Raw genomic sequence first — 18,951 nt, 5'->3', positions numbered from 1 at the left:
AGAGGCTATATTTTTCAATGGATCTTCATGAAAATTTGTCTGAATGTTCACCTTGGTGATATCTAGATAAAGTTTGAAACTGGGTCACGTGTGGTCAAAACTAGGTCAGTAGGTATAAAAATAGAAAACCTTGTGACCTCTCTAGAGGCCATACTCTTCATGTGATCTTCATGAAAATTGGTTAGAATGTTCACCTTGATAATATCTAGGTCAAGTTCAAAACTGGGTCATGTGCCTTCAAAAACTAGGTCATTAGGTCAAATAATAGAAAAACCTTGTGACCTCTCTAGAAGCCATATTTTTCAGTGGATCTTCATGAAAATTGGGTCATGTGGAGACAGATGAGCAATTCAGGACCATCATGGTCCTCTTGTTTTTCAGAGTTATGGCCCCTGACATAATAGAAAATGCACTTTTTCACCTTGTGACGCATCTAGCTCGCAAAGTATATGATATAAATGGATGAAAACTTGCATGAGTTTTTAGCATGATATAAACGTGCACACCTTTTATTTTTTGGCTGGCTTCACCCCTTATTTTTGAAGTTATCACATTTTCACCTAATTATGTGCCTAGCTCAAGAAGTATTTGCTGTAAATTCATGAAACCATGCTTGAGTCTTTATCATGATGTGACCTTGCACATTTGGCATTCTTCTTGAGAATCTTAGAGCTTATTACAGAGTTATTGCCCTTGAAATAGCCAAAATAGTGGAATTTTTGTTTGTGATGCTCATAGCTCAAAAAGTATATGGCCTAGAATAATGAATCCTTTTTATAAAATGTTTGTTGAGACTATCCCCCATAAGACTGCAAGCATTTGAATTATGGCCCCTTATTTGTGACAAATGTACCTGTGGGGGGCAGGCACACCCTGTGTCCTACAGACACATTCTAGTTCTATTCAAAGTGGTATAATTAAGTTAAAGTTTGATTTGTAGTGCTTACGCTTGGTACATCTACTATTTAGTGATAAAATGTCAGTTTCGGGCATCAGTAACATATGTGACATGCGGCGTTTGCCATTACCATGTTTGTTGTTTTCTCAATATGTATGAAATAAATTTTTATTATATTTTCAAAAGATATTGAAAATATACCAAAGTATTTTGGTATGGACTTCCATTGTTTTCTTTTTATTATATATTCTGTTTTGTGACACCAGTGATGTTACTTCATGATTAAACAACACCTGCTATATATATATATGTGACGTCGTCATTGAAAACCGGTCCAGATGCGGCATGACGTAATATCGAGAAACGACGTTTAAAGTTGCGCCAAGTTTACGCGCGCAGCTTTCTTACACATGTTTTAATTAGCAAAAGTTTGACCGTTAAAGTACGACTACTTGTTACATGATTGATAACAGCCTACTAGAGAGAGAATATTTAGACATCAGACATGTAAAAAAAATAGTGTTATTACGCCTGAGGCAAAATATTTCATTCAAAATCAGTTGTTTCCCCTTCAATATGTTTCTGGTTTCGGATTTTATCAGGGAAGCGTGTGAAGTTTACTTTTGTTTATCTACCTTTTGTTCAATGATGAAGGGATCTGAGACTTGTAATACTGTTTAGTGATTTGGTAAGTACCGTTTATAAACAGTTGTTAATGTAGATTCTCTAGTATATTTGAAACTTTCACTGAAATAAGTCTGTCTTTTACCTGGAAGTAAATCCAAAACATAAAGAGGGAAAATTTATGAAATTTATCTGGTGGCCACTCAACCCCCACAGATGATTTCACTATGCCAGTATATTTAATATAAAATGGCCAGTTGGGTTATCACAAAGATTATTGAAGGCAGGCAGCTTCTTACTCAAGGTGACCAGGATTCATCAGATTATTTTATTGTCCATAGACTAGTAAGCATTATTTATGGAAAAAAACAATAATAAAAAGTCAATATACATGTACTGGTACTGATGATAAACCCGAACAGAAAATGAGGTTTTTTACCTGTAACTTTTTATTTCTGAAAATTGTAATCAATGGTCGGTATCAAAATAAAGTTTAACTTTGCTGAAAACTTTACATAATTCAAATTTATATTTATTAAGAAAAACTCACAGAAGTGAGGCCCTGAAATGGGTATTGTAAATGGGGCTGTATGAACGTTGACTGATGTTTAATTTCGAAACCTTTGTCATTTACAAAATTTTCTTGGTATTATTATATTGAAATTTTCCCCAAAAAGCTGCAACATTCATTCCTGATCAAGTAATGAAAAGTTACCAATTGTCAGGCCTTCATGTTTCGACAGTGAGCATGCGCAAAAAACACCCTCTTCCCCAGTAATTTTGGATAATTATTTTTTATACAAAAAAATGTAAGTCATTTATTTATACGGGAATATTTCCCAATTTTGTTTTTTTTTACACCAGTTGGTGTTGTAAGTTGAAACTATTAGATGGTGTGTTCAATTTTATAAATAACCGATTGCAATCGAATATTTCCAAGGTGGTCGACTTTATCATCTGTCCGGGTTTATCATCAGTACCAGTAGCTATGATAATTAATAAATCTGATGCAGACTTATAGATGCCTGCCTATGTCACATGATTTCTCGAAAAGTCCCCTCTCACAGTAGTAGCCAAGGTATTTTAAAAGGAAATAATTATGTAGATGTCCGGTAAACCCGGGCGCCTACCCCGCATTCTAGCTGTCCGGCAACAAGCGACTAGCCTCTTCGCTAAAGTTTTTCTAGCTGTTGGCGATCTTTTTTTCATATGAATACTGTAATGAATTTAAAATTTTTTGTATCATTTTTTTTTTTGGCATAAGTTTGAATTTTTCACCTGTAAGGCTTATCAATATTTTAGAATTGATTACCGGACGCCTAGAAAACCCCCATAGGATAGGATAGGCTAGGCGTCCTGTTACCGGTCGGCTAGAACATGGCTAGGTTTCTGGTTACGGATGTCTAGACACTTCTGTTTATAAAATGGTAACTGTTTTTGCTGTGGGTCTCATAAGTCATGTTATTTCTGCTGGTGACTACTCTCTTTCCATTATTGTTGATTCAGAATGTTTTTGTAACAGGATGATTGTATATGGTAGTGGGAATTTATGCCATATAATTTAAAATCTTTTTTTTTTTGAAATTTTTAGCCTTGCTGTGTGTAAAACAATTTATGATCCTTTAAAAAAAGATTCATAGTATAATAACTTTTAAAGTATTTTGTGGTAAGTTAATGAACCTTTCAAATCACATTATAAATTAATTTAGTAGCCAGTTTTTGTTTTTTTGTGATGTTTACGGTACATGTAATGTAATCTTCTTTCAGATAATATTCCTTGTTCTTTGATGGTTCATTCCAAAACAGTGGTTCATATACCCCACAACAGCCAGGAAATTGGTCTGTTTATTTAAGATCTCAAGAAATGTAACATAAATTTTTGGGTGTGCTTTTGAGGAATCAGGTAATTAGCATGCAGCTAAAGGCTCTTATTATAATTTTAATGCAATATATTATTTATTTATACCTCTGTCTTGGTTTTGTTGGAGCCAATACAAAATAAGTCTACTTCTACACTAATGATTTTTTACAATGTTTTGTACATGTACTATGACTATTGAATGGCTTTTAAAAAACTGACAAAACTGGCATTATTGAAATTTAATTTCAACAATCTGGTTTGAGGAGGATCAGTTGGTGTTTAAAGTCTTCATTACATTGGCTATTAGCCTGGGAAAGTTTGTGGCACTCAATAAGTACATGGATAATTTGAATGCTTAACACTACATGTACATGTGTATAAGTTGATATTTTCATTAAGTTGTTGAATAGTTTAAATAATAGGAATTTTAAATAATTATTTGAAGTAAATCAGTTAATTGTAATTTAGTTTAATTGTAATTTGATTATTTTCAGAAATTTAAATTAAACCCATTCTTGACATAGACATTGTTATGTGATTTTATTTTTTTTACCAGTTTTATTGCACCAAGAATATGGATTTGAATGTAGGGCTGTAAAGGTTCCTGAGATACATGAAGATAACAGATGCTTTTACCAAAGATTTTAAATCTTTTTTTTTAGGAAGGCAAGGGTTTTCCCTTGTTTATGAAAGCAACTCAGTTGGTTAAGGGGCAGACAACTTGTGAGCTGGTACATCATACCTGTATTTTGGGATTCCATTTTGACAATGCTGCTAGCTAGAATAGAAATAACATCTTGCAGTGGTATGGTCTGTGGAGAGTTTTACTAGGTAACAAAACCCTTTTTGATAGCTGTTAAAACAGTGTATACTTTTAACCCTTAGGCTGCATGAGGCAGCTATGTCTGCCTTTGCAACCAGTGCAGATCAAGATCAATCTGCACATCTGTGAAGTTTTGGTCATGATCTGCAGTGTTTGATACTTAGTCAGCAAATTTTCTATTAGAACCCTCTAAAGCTATAAATGGTACTGTCTCTATTTAAAGGGTGGAGTAGTCCATTTTACAAATTTGCAGGTTAAGGGTTAACCACAATAAATGCAAAAAATGTGTTTTAGAAACATCCTATTGCAGTTAACCAAAATCTACAAACAAAGTACATTTTATATACTGGGCGCACGCTGTTGTCAGTCTATTTTAGGCATGTGGTTTAAAAAACCTCTATTATCAAATAGTGATAACCCTGCTTTTTTTAAATAAAGCGACTCCCAGGTTAATTATTTAAAATAAAATGTTTTACTTATTGTTACAGGATATCACAGATCGATTGATTTTTCAACCCAAAGATCACAGGGCCATGCAAAGTTTGAATCTGATTGCACTTTTGAATTTAGAAGAATCTGTGGAGGAGGGGGAATGCTGGACCTTTAATAATACATGATATTGCTGATTTCAGTGTGTCAGTCATCAAAGAAATGTCATAAAACACAGTTGGTCACAATGATTTAAATCCTGTCACATTCTACCAGTGGAGAAATATCTTATCACAAAATTTTAAAAATTTTGAAGAAGATAACCAGGTATTACACTTTATCATGTCTGCAGAAACACCTGGGTGTTAGTCTTAAAAGTGGGCAGTCCAGTTAACATACTAAAATCTACTCCCCCCTGCCAACGAATATTATTGACATGGAATGACACAAGCCTGACAATGGTACCTGTATGAACTCATAAGAGAATAGTATTTGTCTGAAAAGTGAAAGGATTCTGTTTGTTCCAAACCACTTGAACTGAAATTGGATTGACGAGGATTTTTCTGAGAACTGAAAAAAGGAAGTGAATATAAAAGATAGAAATTGTTGTTGGATTCAAACATTTTAATATACAACACTTTGAACAGTGAAAATGTAATTCTACTTCCTAGCATATTTTAGAATTGAAAGTAATAACACCATGTCACATATAATTGTATTGTATTTAGAGCAACTGTTCGCTCATACATAGTAATAGAAGGTTCTTTTTTTTCCAAGGTAGTCATTTATTACCAGCATGTAAAAGACGAGTTATGAAGAAACAATGACAAATCTATCTTATTCTTGTTGTTATTAACCATGTTACAAAAACTGTCATAAAACCAAACATTCTTAATATTTTCATGGGAAATTTTCAGTTTATTTTTGTAAATACATATGCCTTAAAATATTTTGCTTTTTAAAATCCTTATTTCAAGCGAACATGTTTTTTTAAAGTTTTATCATAAAAAAGGGATTTTGATATATTTGTTGCCATGGTAACACAATTTTAGAAATATTTTTAAAGAAATTGTTGTAGGTTTTAATTGATTTATCATTTTGTGTATTAAGAAGGGATCTTACTTATATCATGCAATTGAAACAAAAGATATATTTATTTCAGAATTGTTAGCCATTACCAGTATGTGAGAAATAAACTAGAAAGAAAGGCTGTTTTCATTTTTAATATCTACATGTATGTTACAAAATCTGTCATAAAATTAACAATTTTGAAGATTTTCATCTGAAATTTTTAGGATTTATTTCTGAATGAATATACTTTCTAAATATGCAAAAACCTGAAAATGTCAAAATTCCTCATCTGGACCCATTTTCTCAGTCATGGTCACAATTATATATATCAGTATCTGCTAAAAACACGTGTTGATATCATAGCTGTAGTCATTACAAACATATTTTAGTGAGAAAGGTATGAAATTCAATTTTGTATTTTACTGCAGAATAAAGGTGGCACAGAAAGAATACCTTGATGCATTTAATGATGAACTTGAGGGGTTCAAACAAAGAATAAGGACCAGAGCTAAACAGAAAATAGATAAGGCAATCAAGGAACATGAGGAGGTAAAAATGGCATTTTTGAGGATTAAAAAGTATTACCAAAAAATAATGTTGTACACAATGCAGAAATTGTTACTTTATTAAATTGCAACATATTCTTTCAGCAAATGGCATCTTGCAGGGCCTGGGTAATTATGAAATCTTTAGTCAGTCCAAGACGAAATCTTGTCCTGCTACACTTCAGTCAGCGCTACCTCACCCACAATATTTATACTTAGTACAATATTTGTAAAACATGAAAAAGACTTGTTTGTGAAGTATTAAAAAATGATTTACCAGTCACTGTAAGTAATTATAGAATGACAAAGGCCGGTCTTGTGTTATATCATTCTGATTGTTATTTTGTTTAGATTTGGATGTTTTTCCAAGAGAATACCAGCAAGGGGTTTATTCCTTTGCACTGTAACACTTAATGAATCTAAAGTTTTATCATTGTGGGTATATCATCGAGATGGAAACCTACAAGAATTTTTGATACTGTAGTCATGGATATATTTATCTTATATTTACAGTAGTGATGAATTTTGATCAAATACAATGTGTCAAATACAGAAAAATGAGTGATTTATTCAACATAAAATGTCTGCCAAACATTCTCCGTGTTGTTCTCACTTTACTCATATGTTGTTTCCTTGGTCAAATGTGAATCTTACGTGCACACTGGTTTGAGCAAAGTATTTGAAAAAGTATTGAAAAAGTCTTAGAGGCACTATGTACCAAGGAAGGCACCTTTTTTCTTTTTTTTTTTGTTGCTTTTCATTTTCAGTGAGTCAAATAGTAAGGAAAGTAATAAGCAAAATTATTACCCGATTCAAGTGATTTTTTTCCCATGTGTACAGTAGTCAGTACCAAAATGTCATTATAAGTTGGCCACACTGATCATGATATTGGGCAGTCTATGCATTTATTACATTCGCAACAACCTTTGTAAATATTAACAACTTTCTAATCCATAAACAAAATAGAAGCACAATTTTTATACGCCCGTTTGAAAAACGGGACGTATTATGGGAACGCCCTTGGCGGGCAGGCGGGCGGCGTCCACAGACTTTGTCCAGAGCATATCTTCTTCATGCATGGAGGGATTTTGATTTAATATGGCAGAATTGTTCACCATCATGAGACGGAGTGTCATGCACAAGAACTAGGTCTCTAGGTCTAAGGTCAAGGTCACTCTTAGAGGTAAAAGGATACAAGAATGAAAACTTTGTCCGGAGCATTTTTCCTTCATGCATGGAGGGATTTTGATATAACTTGGAACAAATGTTCATCACCATGAGATGGAGTGTCTTGCATAAGAACCAGGTCCCTAGGTCTAAGGTCAAGGTCATACTTAGAGGCCAAAGGTCAGATACAAGAATGACTTTGTCCGAAGCATTTCATCTTCATGCATGGAGGGATTTTGATGTAACTTGGCACAATAGTACACCATCATGAGACAAAGTGTCATGCACAGGTCCCTTCTTTAGAATTACTTCCCTTTGTTGTCACTATAAATAGCTTGTAACTTTTTCATTACTAGTCGTAGGGAAAAATGAAGACCACTTTTCTGTAGTACAACATGCATGTAACATCCAATTCTGAGGTGTATTTTGACCTATCTCTACCTGGTAAGGATTTTTGTATGTACTTACAATTTTTTGGGGGGGATTTTTTTTTTTTTTTATGATTAACTTCCCTTAGTTGTTACTATAAATGACTTATATTGTAACTTTTTTATAATTGACGGTAGGGAAAAACCAAGACCACTTTTCTGTGGTACAACATAGATGCTACTTTCAAATTTTAGGTGTATTTTAAGGTATCTCTACCTGGTAAGGAGTTTTTATGTGGATTTAGAAAAACAAAAGAATTACAATAATTACTACCATAAAATTAAAAATCCATTTGCAAATACAGGTGCTAGTGTAAAGAAATTTGCTGTGACGGGCGTATATTGTGACATTCTGGCACTCTTGTTTAACGTGTTGAAATAGTATGTTTTAAAAAATCAAGTTACAATAAAATTAATCAGGTTGGCTCCCCCATGATGTGTACAAACTCATTGTCTTTTCTTTATTTGTTTTAGAATAAAAGTGATTTTTAACATATAAGATTTTATACAAATACGGCTTTTCAGCTGCTTAGATATTCACAAAATTTCACATAGCATATAAATACAGGTGATTCAGGTCATAAGCTATTAATAAATCTATTTTAAAAAACTCCAATGAAAAGCATTCAATTCCAATCAAAAGCAATTAAAAACCTGAAGGTTGGCTAGCTGGAAGCATATTTGCCAGATAGAACTAGAACTGTAATTGTTTGTCTTTATCTTCATTGTCAACAAAAATATCTCAGGTTCCTGGTTTATAAAAAGGCAATCTGTATGGATCCTGGCTTAACCGAAAGGCAGTTTTTCATAGTCATAACATTATTTCCATTACAGTTGAGCTCCTTTTTCATTTTCTTCATAATTGCGCTAGGTTTGTGGTTCTACTCAGGTGCCTGTCTTTGCCTGAAATGAATGCCTGGAGGAGCAGCTGGGGTCTTCCTCTTTCAATAAAACCAGGATAGAAGCCATGTGCCCTAAGTTGTGGTGATGTTGGTTAAAATCGAACAAAACAAAATTAATGTGAAAACTGCTTTGCTTTTAAAACTCATTTACTGCTGCTGTATATGTTGAATTGATGCAGATGATGATTTCAAATGTTTATTTTACAGGAAGAGAGACAGAAGAGACTTGGTCCTGGTGGTTTAGACCCTATGGAAGTGTTTGATTCATTACCTGATGTATGTAGCACATTGTTCTCATTGTCTTGCTTGATTGTTTAAGCAGGAGATTGAACTAGATCCTGAATAAGACATTTGCTCCCTTTTGAGATTGAATGGAGGATGAATATATTTATGTCTCCCACCACACAGTGGTGTGGGAGACATATTGATTTACTCCAGTGTCTGTGTGTGTGTGTGTGTCTTGTCTGTCACAAAGCTTGTTCGCACTCTAAGTGGAACATTTCTCATCCGATTTTCACCAAACTTAAACAAAATGTGTTTGACCATAAGACCTCAGCCAAGTTCGATAACTAGCCAAATCGTCCCAGGCGTCTTGGAGTTACAGCCCTTGAATTACCAAAAAGCAGCCTTTTTACTCTTGTCCGCACTCTAATTCAAACATTTCTCATCCAATCTTCACCAAACTTAAATAAAATGTGTTTGACCATAAGACCTCGGCTATGTTCGATAACTAGCCAAATCGGTCCAGGCATTTTGGAGTTACGGCCCTTGAATTATCGAAAAATCGACCTTTTTACTCTTGTCCGCACTCTTAAGTCAAACATTTCTCATCTGATCTTCACCAAACTTGAACAAAATATGTTTGACCATAAGACCTCAGCCAAGTTCTATAACTAGCCAAATCAGTCTAGGCATTTTGGAGTTACGGCCCTTGAATTATCGAAAAATCGGCCTTTTTAGCTCGACTATTCATAGAATAGTGAGCTATTGCACTCGCCCATGCGTCGGCGTCGGCATCCGCGTCCGCGTCCCGATTTTGGTTAAGGTTTTGTATGTAAGCTGGTATCTCAGTAACCACTTGTGGGAATGGATTGAAACTTCACACACTTATTCACTGTGACAAACTGACTTACATTGCACAGGTTCCATAACTCTGTTTTGCTTTTTAGCTCACCTGTCACATAGTGACAAGGTGAGCTTTTGTGATCACGCAGCGTCCGTCGTCCATCGTCCGTGCGTCCGTCCGTGAGTCCGTCCGTAAACTTTTGCTTGTGACCACTCTAGAGGTCACATTTTTTGTGGGATCTTTATGAAAGTTGGTCAGAATGTTCATCTTGATGATATCTAGGTCAAGTTTGAAACTGGGTCACGTGCCGTCAAAAACTAGGTCAGTAGATCTAAAAATAGAAAAACCTTGTGACCTCTCTAGAGGCCATATATTTCACAAGATCTTCATGAAAATTGGTCAGAATGTTCACCTTGATGATATCTAGGTCAAGTTCGAAACTGGGTCACGTGCCGTCAAAAACTAGGTCAGTAGGTTTAAAAATAGAAAAACCTTGTGACCTCTCTAGAGGCCATATATTTCAAAAGATCTTCATGAAAATTGGTCAGAACGTTCACCTTGATGATATCTAGGTCAAGTTCGAAACTGGGTCACGTGCCGTCAAAAACTAGGTCAGTAGGTCAAATAATAGAAAAACCTAGTGACCTCTCTAAAGGCCATATTTTTCATGGGATCTGTATGAAAATTGGTCTGAATGTTCATCTTGATGATATCTAGGTCAGTTTTGAAACTGTGTCACGTGCGGTCAAAAACTAGGTCAGTAGGTCTAAAAAAAGAAAAACCTTGTGACCTCTCTAGAGGCCATATATTTCATGAGATCTTCATGAAAATTGGTCAGAATGTTCACCTTGATGATATCTAGGTTAAGTTCGAAAGTGGGTCACGTGCCATCAAAAACTAGGTCAGTAGGTCAAATAATAGAAAAACCTAGTGACCTCTCTAGAGGCTATATTTTTCATGGGATCTGTATGAAAGTTGGTCTGAATGTTCATCTTGATGATATCTAGGTCAAGTTCGAAAATGGGTCACGTGCCTTCAAAAACTAGGTCAGTAGGTCAAATAATAGAAAAACCTTGTGACCTCTCTAAAGGCCATATTTTTCATGGGATCTGTATGAAAGTTGGTCTGAATGTTCATCTTGTTGATATCTAGGTCAAGTTCGAAACAGGGTCATGTGGGGTCAAAGACTAGGTCAGTAGGTCTAAAAATAGAAAAACCTTGTGACATCTCTAGAGGCTATATTTGTGAATGGATCTTCATGAAAATTGGTCAGAATCTAGGTCAAGTTCGAAAGTGGGTCACGTGCCTTCAAAAAGTAGGTCAGTAGGTCAAATAATGAAAAAACGTTGTGACCTCTCTAGAGGCCATATTTTTCATGGGATCTGTATGAAAAGTGGTCTGAATGTTTATCAACTGGGTCATGTGGGAAGAGGTGAGCGATTCAGGACCATCATGGTCCTCTTGTTTACAAAATTATGCCCCTTTTTCGACTTAGAAATTTTTGGTTAAGGTTTTGTATGTAAGCTGGTAACTCAGTAACCACTTGTCGGAATGGATTGAAACTTCACACACTTATTCACTGTGATGAACTGATCTACATTGCACAGGTTCCATAACTCTATTTTGCTTTTTTACAAAATTATGCCCCTTTTTCGACTTAGAAATTTTTGGTTAAGGTTTTGTATGTAAGCTGGTATCTCAGTACTTACTAATGGGAATGGATTGAAACTTCACATACTTGTTTACTATCATGATCTGACATGCACTAAGCAAGTCCCATAACTCTACTCTTTTTTTTTTTCAAAATTATGCCCCTTTTTCGACTTAGCAGTTTTTGGTTAAACTTTTGTATGTAATCTGATATCTCAGTATCCACTAATTAGAATGGATTGAAACTTCACACACTTGTTCACTGTCATGATCTAACATGCACTGTGAAGGTCCCATAACTCTACTTGGCATTTTTACAAAATTATGCCCCTTTGACTTAGCAGTTTTTTGTTAAGTTTTTGTATGTAAGCTGGTATCTCAGTATCCACAAATTGGAAAGGATTGAAACTTCACACTCTTGTTCACTGTCATGATATGACATGCAGTACAGATTTTCAATACCTCTACTTTGCATTTTACAAAATTATGCCCCTTTTTCAACTTTTGTATTCATTCAATTGACAAGGCTGTTGAATAGTCGAGCGTTGCTGTCCTCTGACAGCTCTTGTTACTCTTGTCCGCACTCTAAGTCAAACATTTCTCATCTGATCTTCACCAAACTTGAACAAAATATGTTTGACCATAAGACCTCAGCCAAGTTCTATAACTAGCCAAATCGGTCTAGGCATTTTGGAGTTACCACCCTTGTTTTACCGAAAAATCCGCCTTTTTACTCTTGTCCACTCTCTAAGTCAAACATTTCTCATCCGATCTTCACCAAACTTGAACAAAATGTGTTTGGCCATAAGACCTTAGCCAAGTTCAATAACTAGTCAAATCTGCCCTGGCACTTTTGATTTACGGCACTTGAATTACTGATTGGATCCACTCATCCAGACCATCTAATTGGATCCACTCGTCTAAACCATCTAGAGAAACTACACATTTTTTATAGGGCAGTTGTGGGAGACATGCGCTTTTCTCAAAAGCATCTCTAGTCTCTAAGGCTTTTTACCTGGATCTTGTATATTGTTGTGGCATTTTTAGCTCACCTGAGCACAAAGTGCTCAAAGGTGAGCTTTTGTGATCGCCCTGTGTCCGTCGTCCAATCGTCGGCATTGGCTTCGTTGTCAACAATTTGACTGTTAACACTCTAGAGGTTCCAATTTTGGCCCAGTCTTAATGAAACTTGTTCAGAATGTTACTCTTAATAAAATCTTGGATGAGTTTGGTATTGGGTCATCTTGGGTCAAGAACTAGGTCACCAGGTACAATCAAAGGAAAAGCTAGTTAACTAACACTCTAGAGGCCACAATTATGATCATATCTTAATGAAACTTGGTCAGAATGTTATTCTTGAGGATCTTTAGGTCAAGATTAAATCTGGGTCAGGTGGGATCAAAAACTAGGTCACCAAGTCAAATCAAAGGAAAAGCTTGTTAACACCATAGAGGCCACATTTAAGACTGTATCTTCATGAAACTTAGTCAGAATGTGAATGTTGATCATCTTTAGGTCAAGTTCTAATCTGGGTCAAATGGGGTCAAAAACTAGGTCACCAGGTCAAATCAGAGGAAAAGCTTGTTAACACTGTAGAGGCCTCGTTTATCATCATGTTTAATGAAACTTGGTCAGAATGTTAAACTTGATGATCTATAGGTCACATTCAAATCTGGGTCAAATGGGGTCAAAAACTAGGTCACTAGGTGAAATTAAAGGAAAAGCTTGTTAACACTCTAGAGGCCACATTTATGACTGTATCTTCATGAAACTTAGTCAGAATGTTAATCTTGTTGATCTTTAGGTCAAGTTTGAATCTTGGTCATGTGGGTTCAAAAATCAGGTCACTGGGTCAATTCAAAGGAAAAGCTTCTTAACACTGTAGAGGTCACATTTTTTACTGTATCTTCATGAAACTTAGTCAGAATGTTAATCTTGATGATCATAAGATCCAGTTTGAATCTTGGTCATGTAGGATCAAAAACTAGGTCACCAGGTAAAATCAAAGGAAAAGCTAGTTAACAGTGTAGAAGCCACATTTATGATCATATCTCAACGAAACTTGGTCAGAATGTTAATCTTGAGGATCTTTAGGCCAAGATTAAATCTGGGTCATGTGGGGTCAAAAACTAGGTCACCAGGTCAAATCAAAGGAAAAGCTTGTAAACACTCTAGAGGCCACATTTATGACTATATCTTTATGAAACTTAATCAGAATGTGAATGTTGATCATCTTTAGGTCAAGTTCTAATCTGGGTCATGTGGGGTCAAAAACTAGGTCACCAGGTCAAATCAAAGGAAAAGCTAGTAAACACTGTATAGGCCACATTTATTGTCATGTCTTAATGAAACTTGGTCAGAATGTTAAACTTGATGATCTATAGGCCACATTCAAATTTTGGACAGGTGGGGTCAGAATCTAGGTCACTAGGTGAAATCAAAGGAAAAGCTTGTTAACACTCTAGAGGCCACATTTATGACTATATCTTCATGAAACTTAATCAGAGTGTTAATCTTGTTGATCTTTAGGTCAAGTTCTAATCTGGGTTATGTGGGGTCAAAAACTAGGTAACTAGGTGAAATCAAATGAAAAGCTTGTTAACACTCTAGAGGCCACATTTGTGACTATATCTTAATGAAACTTGGTTAGAATGTTAATCTTGATGATCTTTAGGTCAGTAGGTCAGGTGAGCGATACAGGGTCATCATGGCCCTCTTGTATGTAAGCAGTATTGACTAATGGGAATAGATTGAACCTTCACACACCTGTCCACTGTCATGAGATCTTGTTCAGTAATTATGTCTCCCACCACACAGACATATTGCCAATAAGTCCTCGGCCAAGTTCGATAACTAGCCAATTCGACCCAGGCACTTCGAAATTATGGCCCTTGAACATAATTACCGATACAGAGTAGTAGACTGGTTACTCCAACTCCAACAGATACCAATGGGCTGCAAACAGTATATAAAGGAAGACTTCCTATTCAGATGATTAGGCAGTTGTGGGAAACATGCGCTTTTCTCAAAAGCACCTCTAGTTTGAATGAAATTTTTTAATACTGTTTACAAAGGTAGACACTGTGCTAAATAGATTGGAAGTATTTTAGAATATTTCAACAGGGCACTGCCTTTTTAGCTCACCTGAGCACGAAGTGATCAAAGGTGAACTTTAGTGATCGCCCTGTGTCCGTCGTCAACAATTTGACTGTTAACACTCTAGAGGTCACAATTTTGGCCCAAACTTAATGAAATTTGGTCAGAATGTTACCCTCAATAAAATCTTGGACGAGTTCGATATTGGGTCATCTGGGGTCAAAAACTAGGTCACCAGGTCAAATCAAAGGAAAGGCTTGTTAACACTCCAGAGGTCACAATTTTGGCCCAATCTTAATGAAACTTGGTCAGAATGTTACCCTTAATAAAATCTTGGATGAGTTCGATATTGGGTCATCTGGGGTTAAAAACTAGGTCACCAGGTCAGATCAAAGGAAAAGCTTGTTAACACTCTAGAAGTCACATTTTTGGCCCAATCTTAATGAAACTTGGTCAGAATGTTACCCTCAACAAAATCCTGGACAAGTTCGATATTGGGTCATCTGGGGAAAAAACCAGGTCACCAGGTCAAATCAAAGGAAAAGCTTGTTAACACTGGAGGCCACAATTTGGGCCCAGTCTTAATGAAACTTGGTCAGAATGTTACCCTCAACAAAGTCTTGGACGAGTTTGATATTGGGTCATCCATGGTCAAAACTAGGTCACCAGGTCGGATCAAAGGAAAAGCTTGTTAACACTGTAGAGGCCATATTTATGACTGTATCTTCATAAAACTTGGTCAGATTGTCAATCTTGATGATCTCAAGGTCAAGTTTGAATCTGGGTCATGTAGGATCAAAAACTAGGTCACCAGGTCAAATCAAAGGAAAAGCTAGTTTACACTGTAGAGGCCACATTTGTGACCATATCTTAATGAAATTAGGTCAGAATGTTAATCTTGTTGATCTTTAAGTCATATTCAAATCTGGGTCAGGTGGGGTCAAAAACTAAGTCACTAGGTCAAATCAAAGGAAAAACATGTTAAATGACTGTATCTTCACATAACTTAGTCAGAATGTTAATCTTGGTGATCATTAGGTCAAGTTCCAATCTGGGTCATGTCTGGTAAAAAACTAGGTCACTGGGTCATATTGAAGGAAAAGTTATTTAACACTTTAGAGGCCACATTTATGACCATATCTTATTGAAACTTGGTCAGAATGTTAATCTTGATGACCTTTAGGTCAATAGGTCAGGTGAGCTATACAGGACCTTCATGGCCCTCTTGTTTCATCAAAAGTATGTGTTGTCTTATAACCTTTTAAGTTTTGGATAAACTGTACTCTGCCCAGCTCTGGACTGTGCTCCAGAGGGTTTAATCATACCAGGTTAGTTCAGTACAGAGAAAATTAGACATCATGATATCACGGCAGTCAGAAGTCACGCGATTACTGCTGTATTTGTTACAATTGAAAGAACACTTTATGTATGCTTATTATATATATTTCATTTACAAGTATGTCATTCTTTCAGTGTAAATGTGTACTTCACTGTATTGCTTTATCAAGTAAATAACACTCTCTTGTCACATATCGCTTTATCATGTCAAGAACACTCTCTTATCACTCGTAACATACCTAGGTTTTTAGACTTGCTATGTAAAAGTATGCAGCAGAGATATTGTATGGCTAAGAACATGGTATTTTTCTGTATAAGAAGGATATTTCTTGATACACAGCATTTTTATTACATATGCATTTACACTGAAAGAATGACATACTTAATAATAATAATAATAAAGACTTTATTTTAAGAGGCAACGAATTCAGGTAAAACTCGATCTTCCAAACGAGCCTCTTCATAATATATACATTTTTTACAACAATGTATATATTATGAAGAGGCTCGTTAGCAAGTCTAAAAACCTAGGACCAAAATTAATGGAAAAATATTGATGTCTGCTCCCATTGTAATAGAAATTGAAAATGTATATGTAACATTATACGATATTTCATATAAGTTATTGAACAATTTCATAAAAAGGACTGATTTTAACGTTTAGTAGGTGTGTTATATTAACCTGAAATATTGTTGTTCCAGGAACTTAAGGAGTGTTTTGAATCAAAAGACATAGCAAAGTTACAGGAGGTTGTTATGAAAATGCCCAAGGAAGATGCAGAATATCACATAAAACGGTGTGTGGATTCAGGGCTGTGGGTGCCTAATGCTCAGGATGCTGACAGTGGGGCAGGGGAGGGGGCAGAGTCAAAGGAGGAGGAGACTTATGAGGAAGTTGATTGACAGGTTAATGAGCAAATGAACTAAAGACATTGTGATTGATGGAGAAAGAAAATGAATGAAATATCCAAACAGAACAAATTGTCATCTTCAGTATATTACAATCTTACCAAAGATATTTTGTCAGATCTTGTGAAATCATGAATATTAGTGGTAGCCTTTTTTGGTGATTTCATGTATGAGTAAATACAAAAAGAATCTGATTGAACAAATAAAATTCACATTCATTTTATTTTCAAAAATCCCTAAATTCATATACTAACAAAAATAGCCAGTTTGGCCAAGGCCGCAAAATTTCATTCCCTTGAAAATAAAATTTGTCAGTATGCCATAAAAACTACTTAATAAACAGGAATTTATTATTATACGCCCGTCTCTGAAAGAGCGGGCCATATTATGTGAACAACAGTGGCAGGCGGGCAGTTGGCGTCCAAAGCATGTCCACTTTCTAAGTCAAACATTTTTCATCCGATCTTCACCAAACTTGCTGACAATGTTTGTGGGCATAATATCTCGGCTAAGCACAATAACCAGTCAAATCCAGGCACTCCTGGATTATGGCCCTTGAATCACTCAAAAAAACCAGGAATTTAGCCTTGTCCGCTCTCTAAGTCAAAACAGTTTTCATCAGATCTTCACTAAACTTACTGACAATGTTTATGGGCATAATATCTCGGCCAAGTTTGATAATCAGCCAAATCACCCCAGGCATTCTTGGATTATGACCCTTTAAAGGCCTAGATTCACTACTATATAAGTGTACCCCCCCAAATCCAATATACAACTCCCATCTTATCAGCTGCTTATCAGCGATTATGTAATAGCAACTGATTAGAGGGCAATTAACACAGCAGGGACCCCAACTAGACCATGAAGATGTGTGCAGTGGAGTTGAAAGAAATTATTTTTTCTTCAGTAAATATGGAATGATAATAATAATTATTTTGATATTATGTAGATGATAATAACTATTACTTTAATGTTATAATAATGATAATAATAATAATAATAAAATAATCATAATTATTATTATTATTAACATTATTATTATTATTATATTATCATTAGGATATTGTTATCATTATTATTATTATTATATTACATATAGGATGATAAAAGATAACAGTAAATACTGAAAATAATAATGATAATAAAACACAAGTATAGTGAAAAGTTCCTGAGTTCTTGGTGCTGACAAACAATATTTTTCGATTCGAAATTAATTTTCAATGTATTCATTTTATCAACATTATTTGAATATAAAGTTATTGTGTTCCATCTATATTCAATTTTCATTTTCAGTATGGTTGCAAAAAGGGACCTTTTCATGCTTTGCTTGTAACTTTGAAATTCACATTCTGTTTTCAATTTAGACAAATGTTATTTACAGTATTCTGCAAGCTTTAGATGAGTGAAAGTCAAATTTTTCAGAAATATAACAATTCTCCAGACAGAATTTGAAAAAATAAAAACTTGCATGTTTCTTTAAGTTTCTGATTATCTCATTATTGTGAAAATAAGTTTCTGATTATTTTATTATTGTGTTTGATCAACAAATATTTTTCTTTACATAGAAATGTCAAAAAAAATTAATAACTTTAAAAGTTATCAATTATTATAGAATTACTTTGTTTCCCCTTCTCACTAATAGATACACTTGTCAGGTAGACTGACTCTCCAATAAACAATGACCCTTGTTTATTGGAGCCATACTGTGATGGTCATTAGCCCCCAACTGTGCCGGTGAAGACAAAAATCCCTTGGCCAACTGCCAAAATCTAGGCCTTTAATTACTCGAAAACTGCAAATTTAGCCTTGTCCACTCTCTAAGTTGAAGAGTTTTCATCCGATCTTCGACAAACTTGCTGACAATGTTTGTGGGCATAATATCTTGGCTAAGTTCGATAACCAGCCAAATCGCTTTAGGCACTCTTGGATTATGGCCCTTGAATTAGGCCAAGTTCGATGACGGGCACATTTTGTGACAGTCTGGCATTCTTGTTTCATATTAGTGAAGCAGTTAACTTACAAAGAAAGTAGTCACATTTTATTTACTGATAATAGCAGTATCCACCTGTATCAGATATTGTAGAAATAATGGGCTTATATCAATGTGTTCAGCTGATATTTTAACCTAAATGATTTGTACATTC

At 35.1% G+C, this 18,951-nt stretch overlaps 1 protein-coding gene across 1 annotated transcript in view; it reads left to right on the top strand.

Moving 5' to 3' along the window:
• The window catches only part of LOC123552491 (hsp90 co-chaperone Cdc37-like), an 84,570-nt gene extending 67,045 nt beyond the window's left edge, over positions 1-17,525 (top strand). The window contains exons 9-11 of the mRNA XM_045342202.2: positions 6,135-6,255; positions 8,956-9,024; positions 16,601-17,525. Of these exons, the coding sequence (XP_045198137.2) occupies positions 6,135-6,255; positions 8,956-9,024; positions 16,601-16,801 (391 nt within the window). The 3' untranslated portion in view covers positions 16,802-17,525. The remainder of the gene's footprint in view (positions 1-6,134; positions 6,256-8,955; positions 9,025-16,600) is intronic.
• Positions 17,526-18,951: the final 1,426 nt, after the last annotated feature.

The sequence above is a fragment of the Mercenaria mercenaria genome, chromosome 4 (assembly GCF_021730395.1).
Source record: "Mercenaria mercenaria strain notata chromosome 4, MADL_Memer_1, whole genome shotgun sequence".
NCBI lineage: Eukaryota > Metazoa > Mollusca > Bivalvia > Venerida > Veneridae > Mercenaria > Mercenaria mercenaria.
The sequence above is the reverse complement of the archived record's forward strand: the minus strand, read 5'-3'. Positions and strand labels throughout refer to the sequence as shown.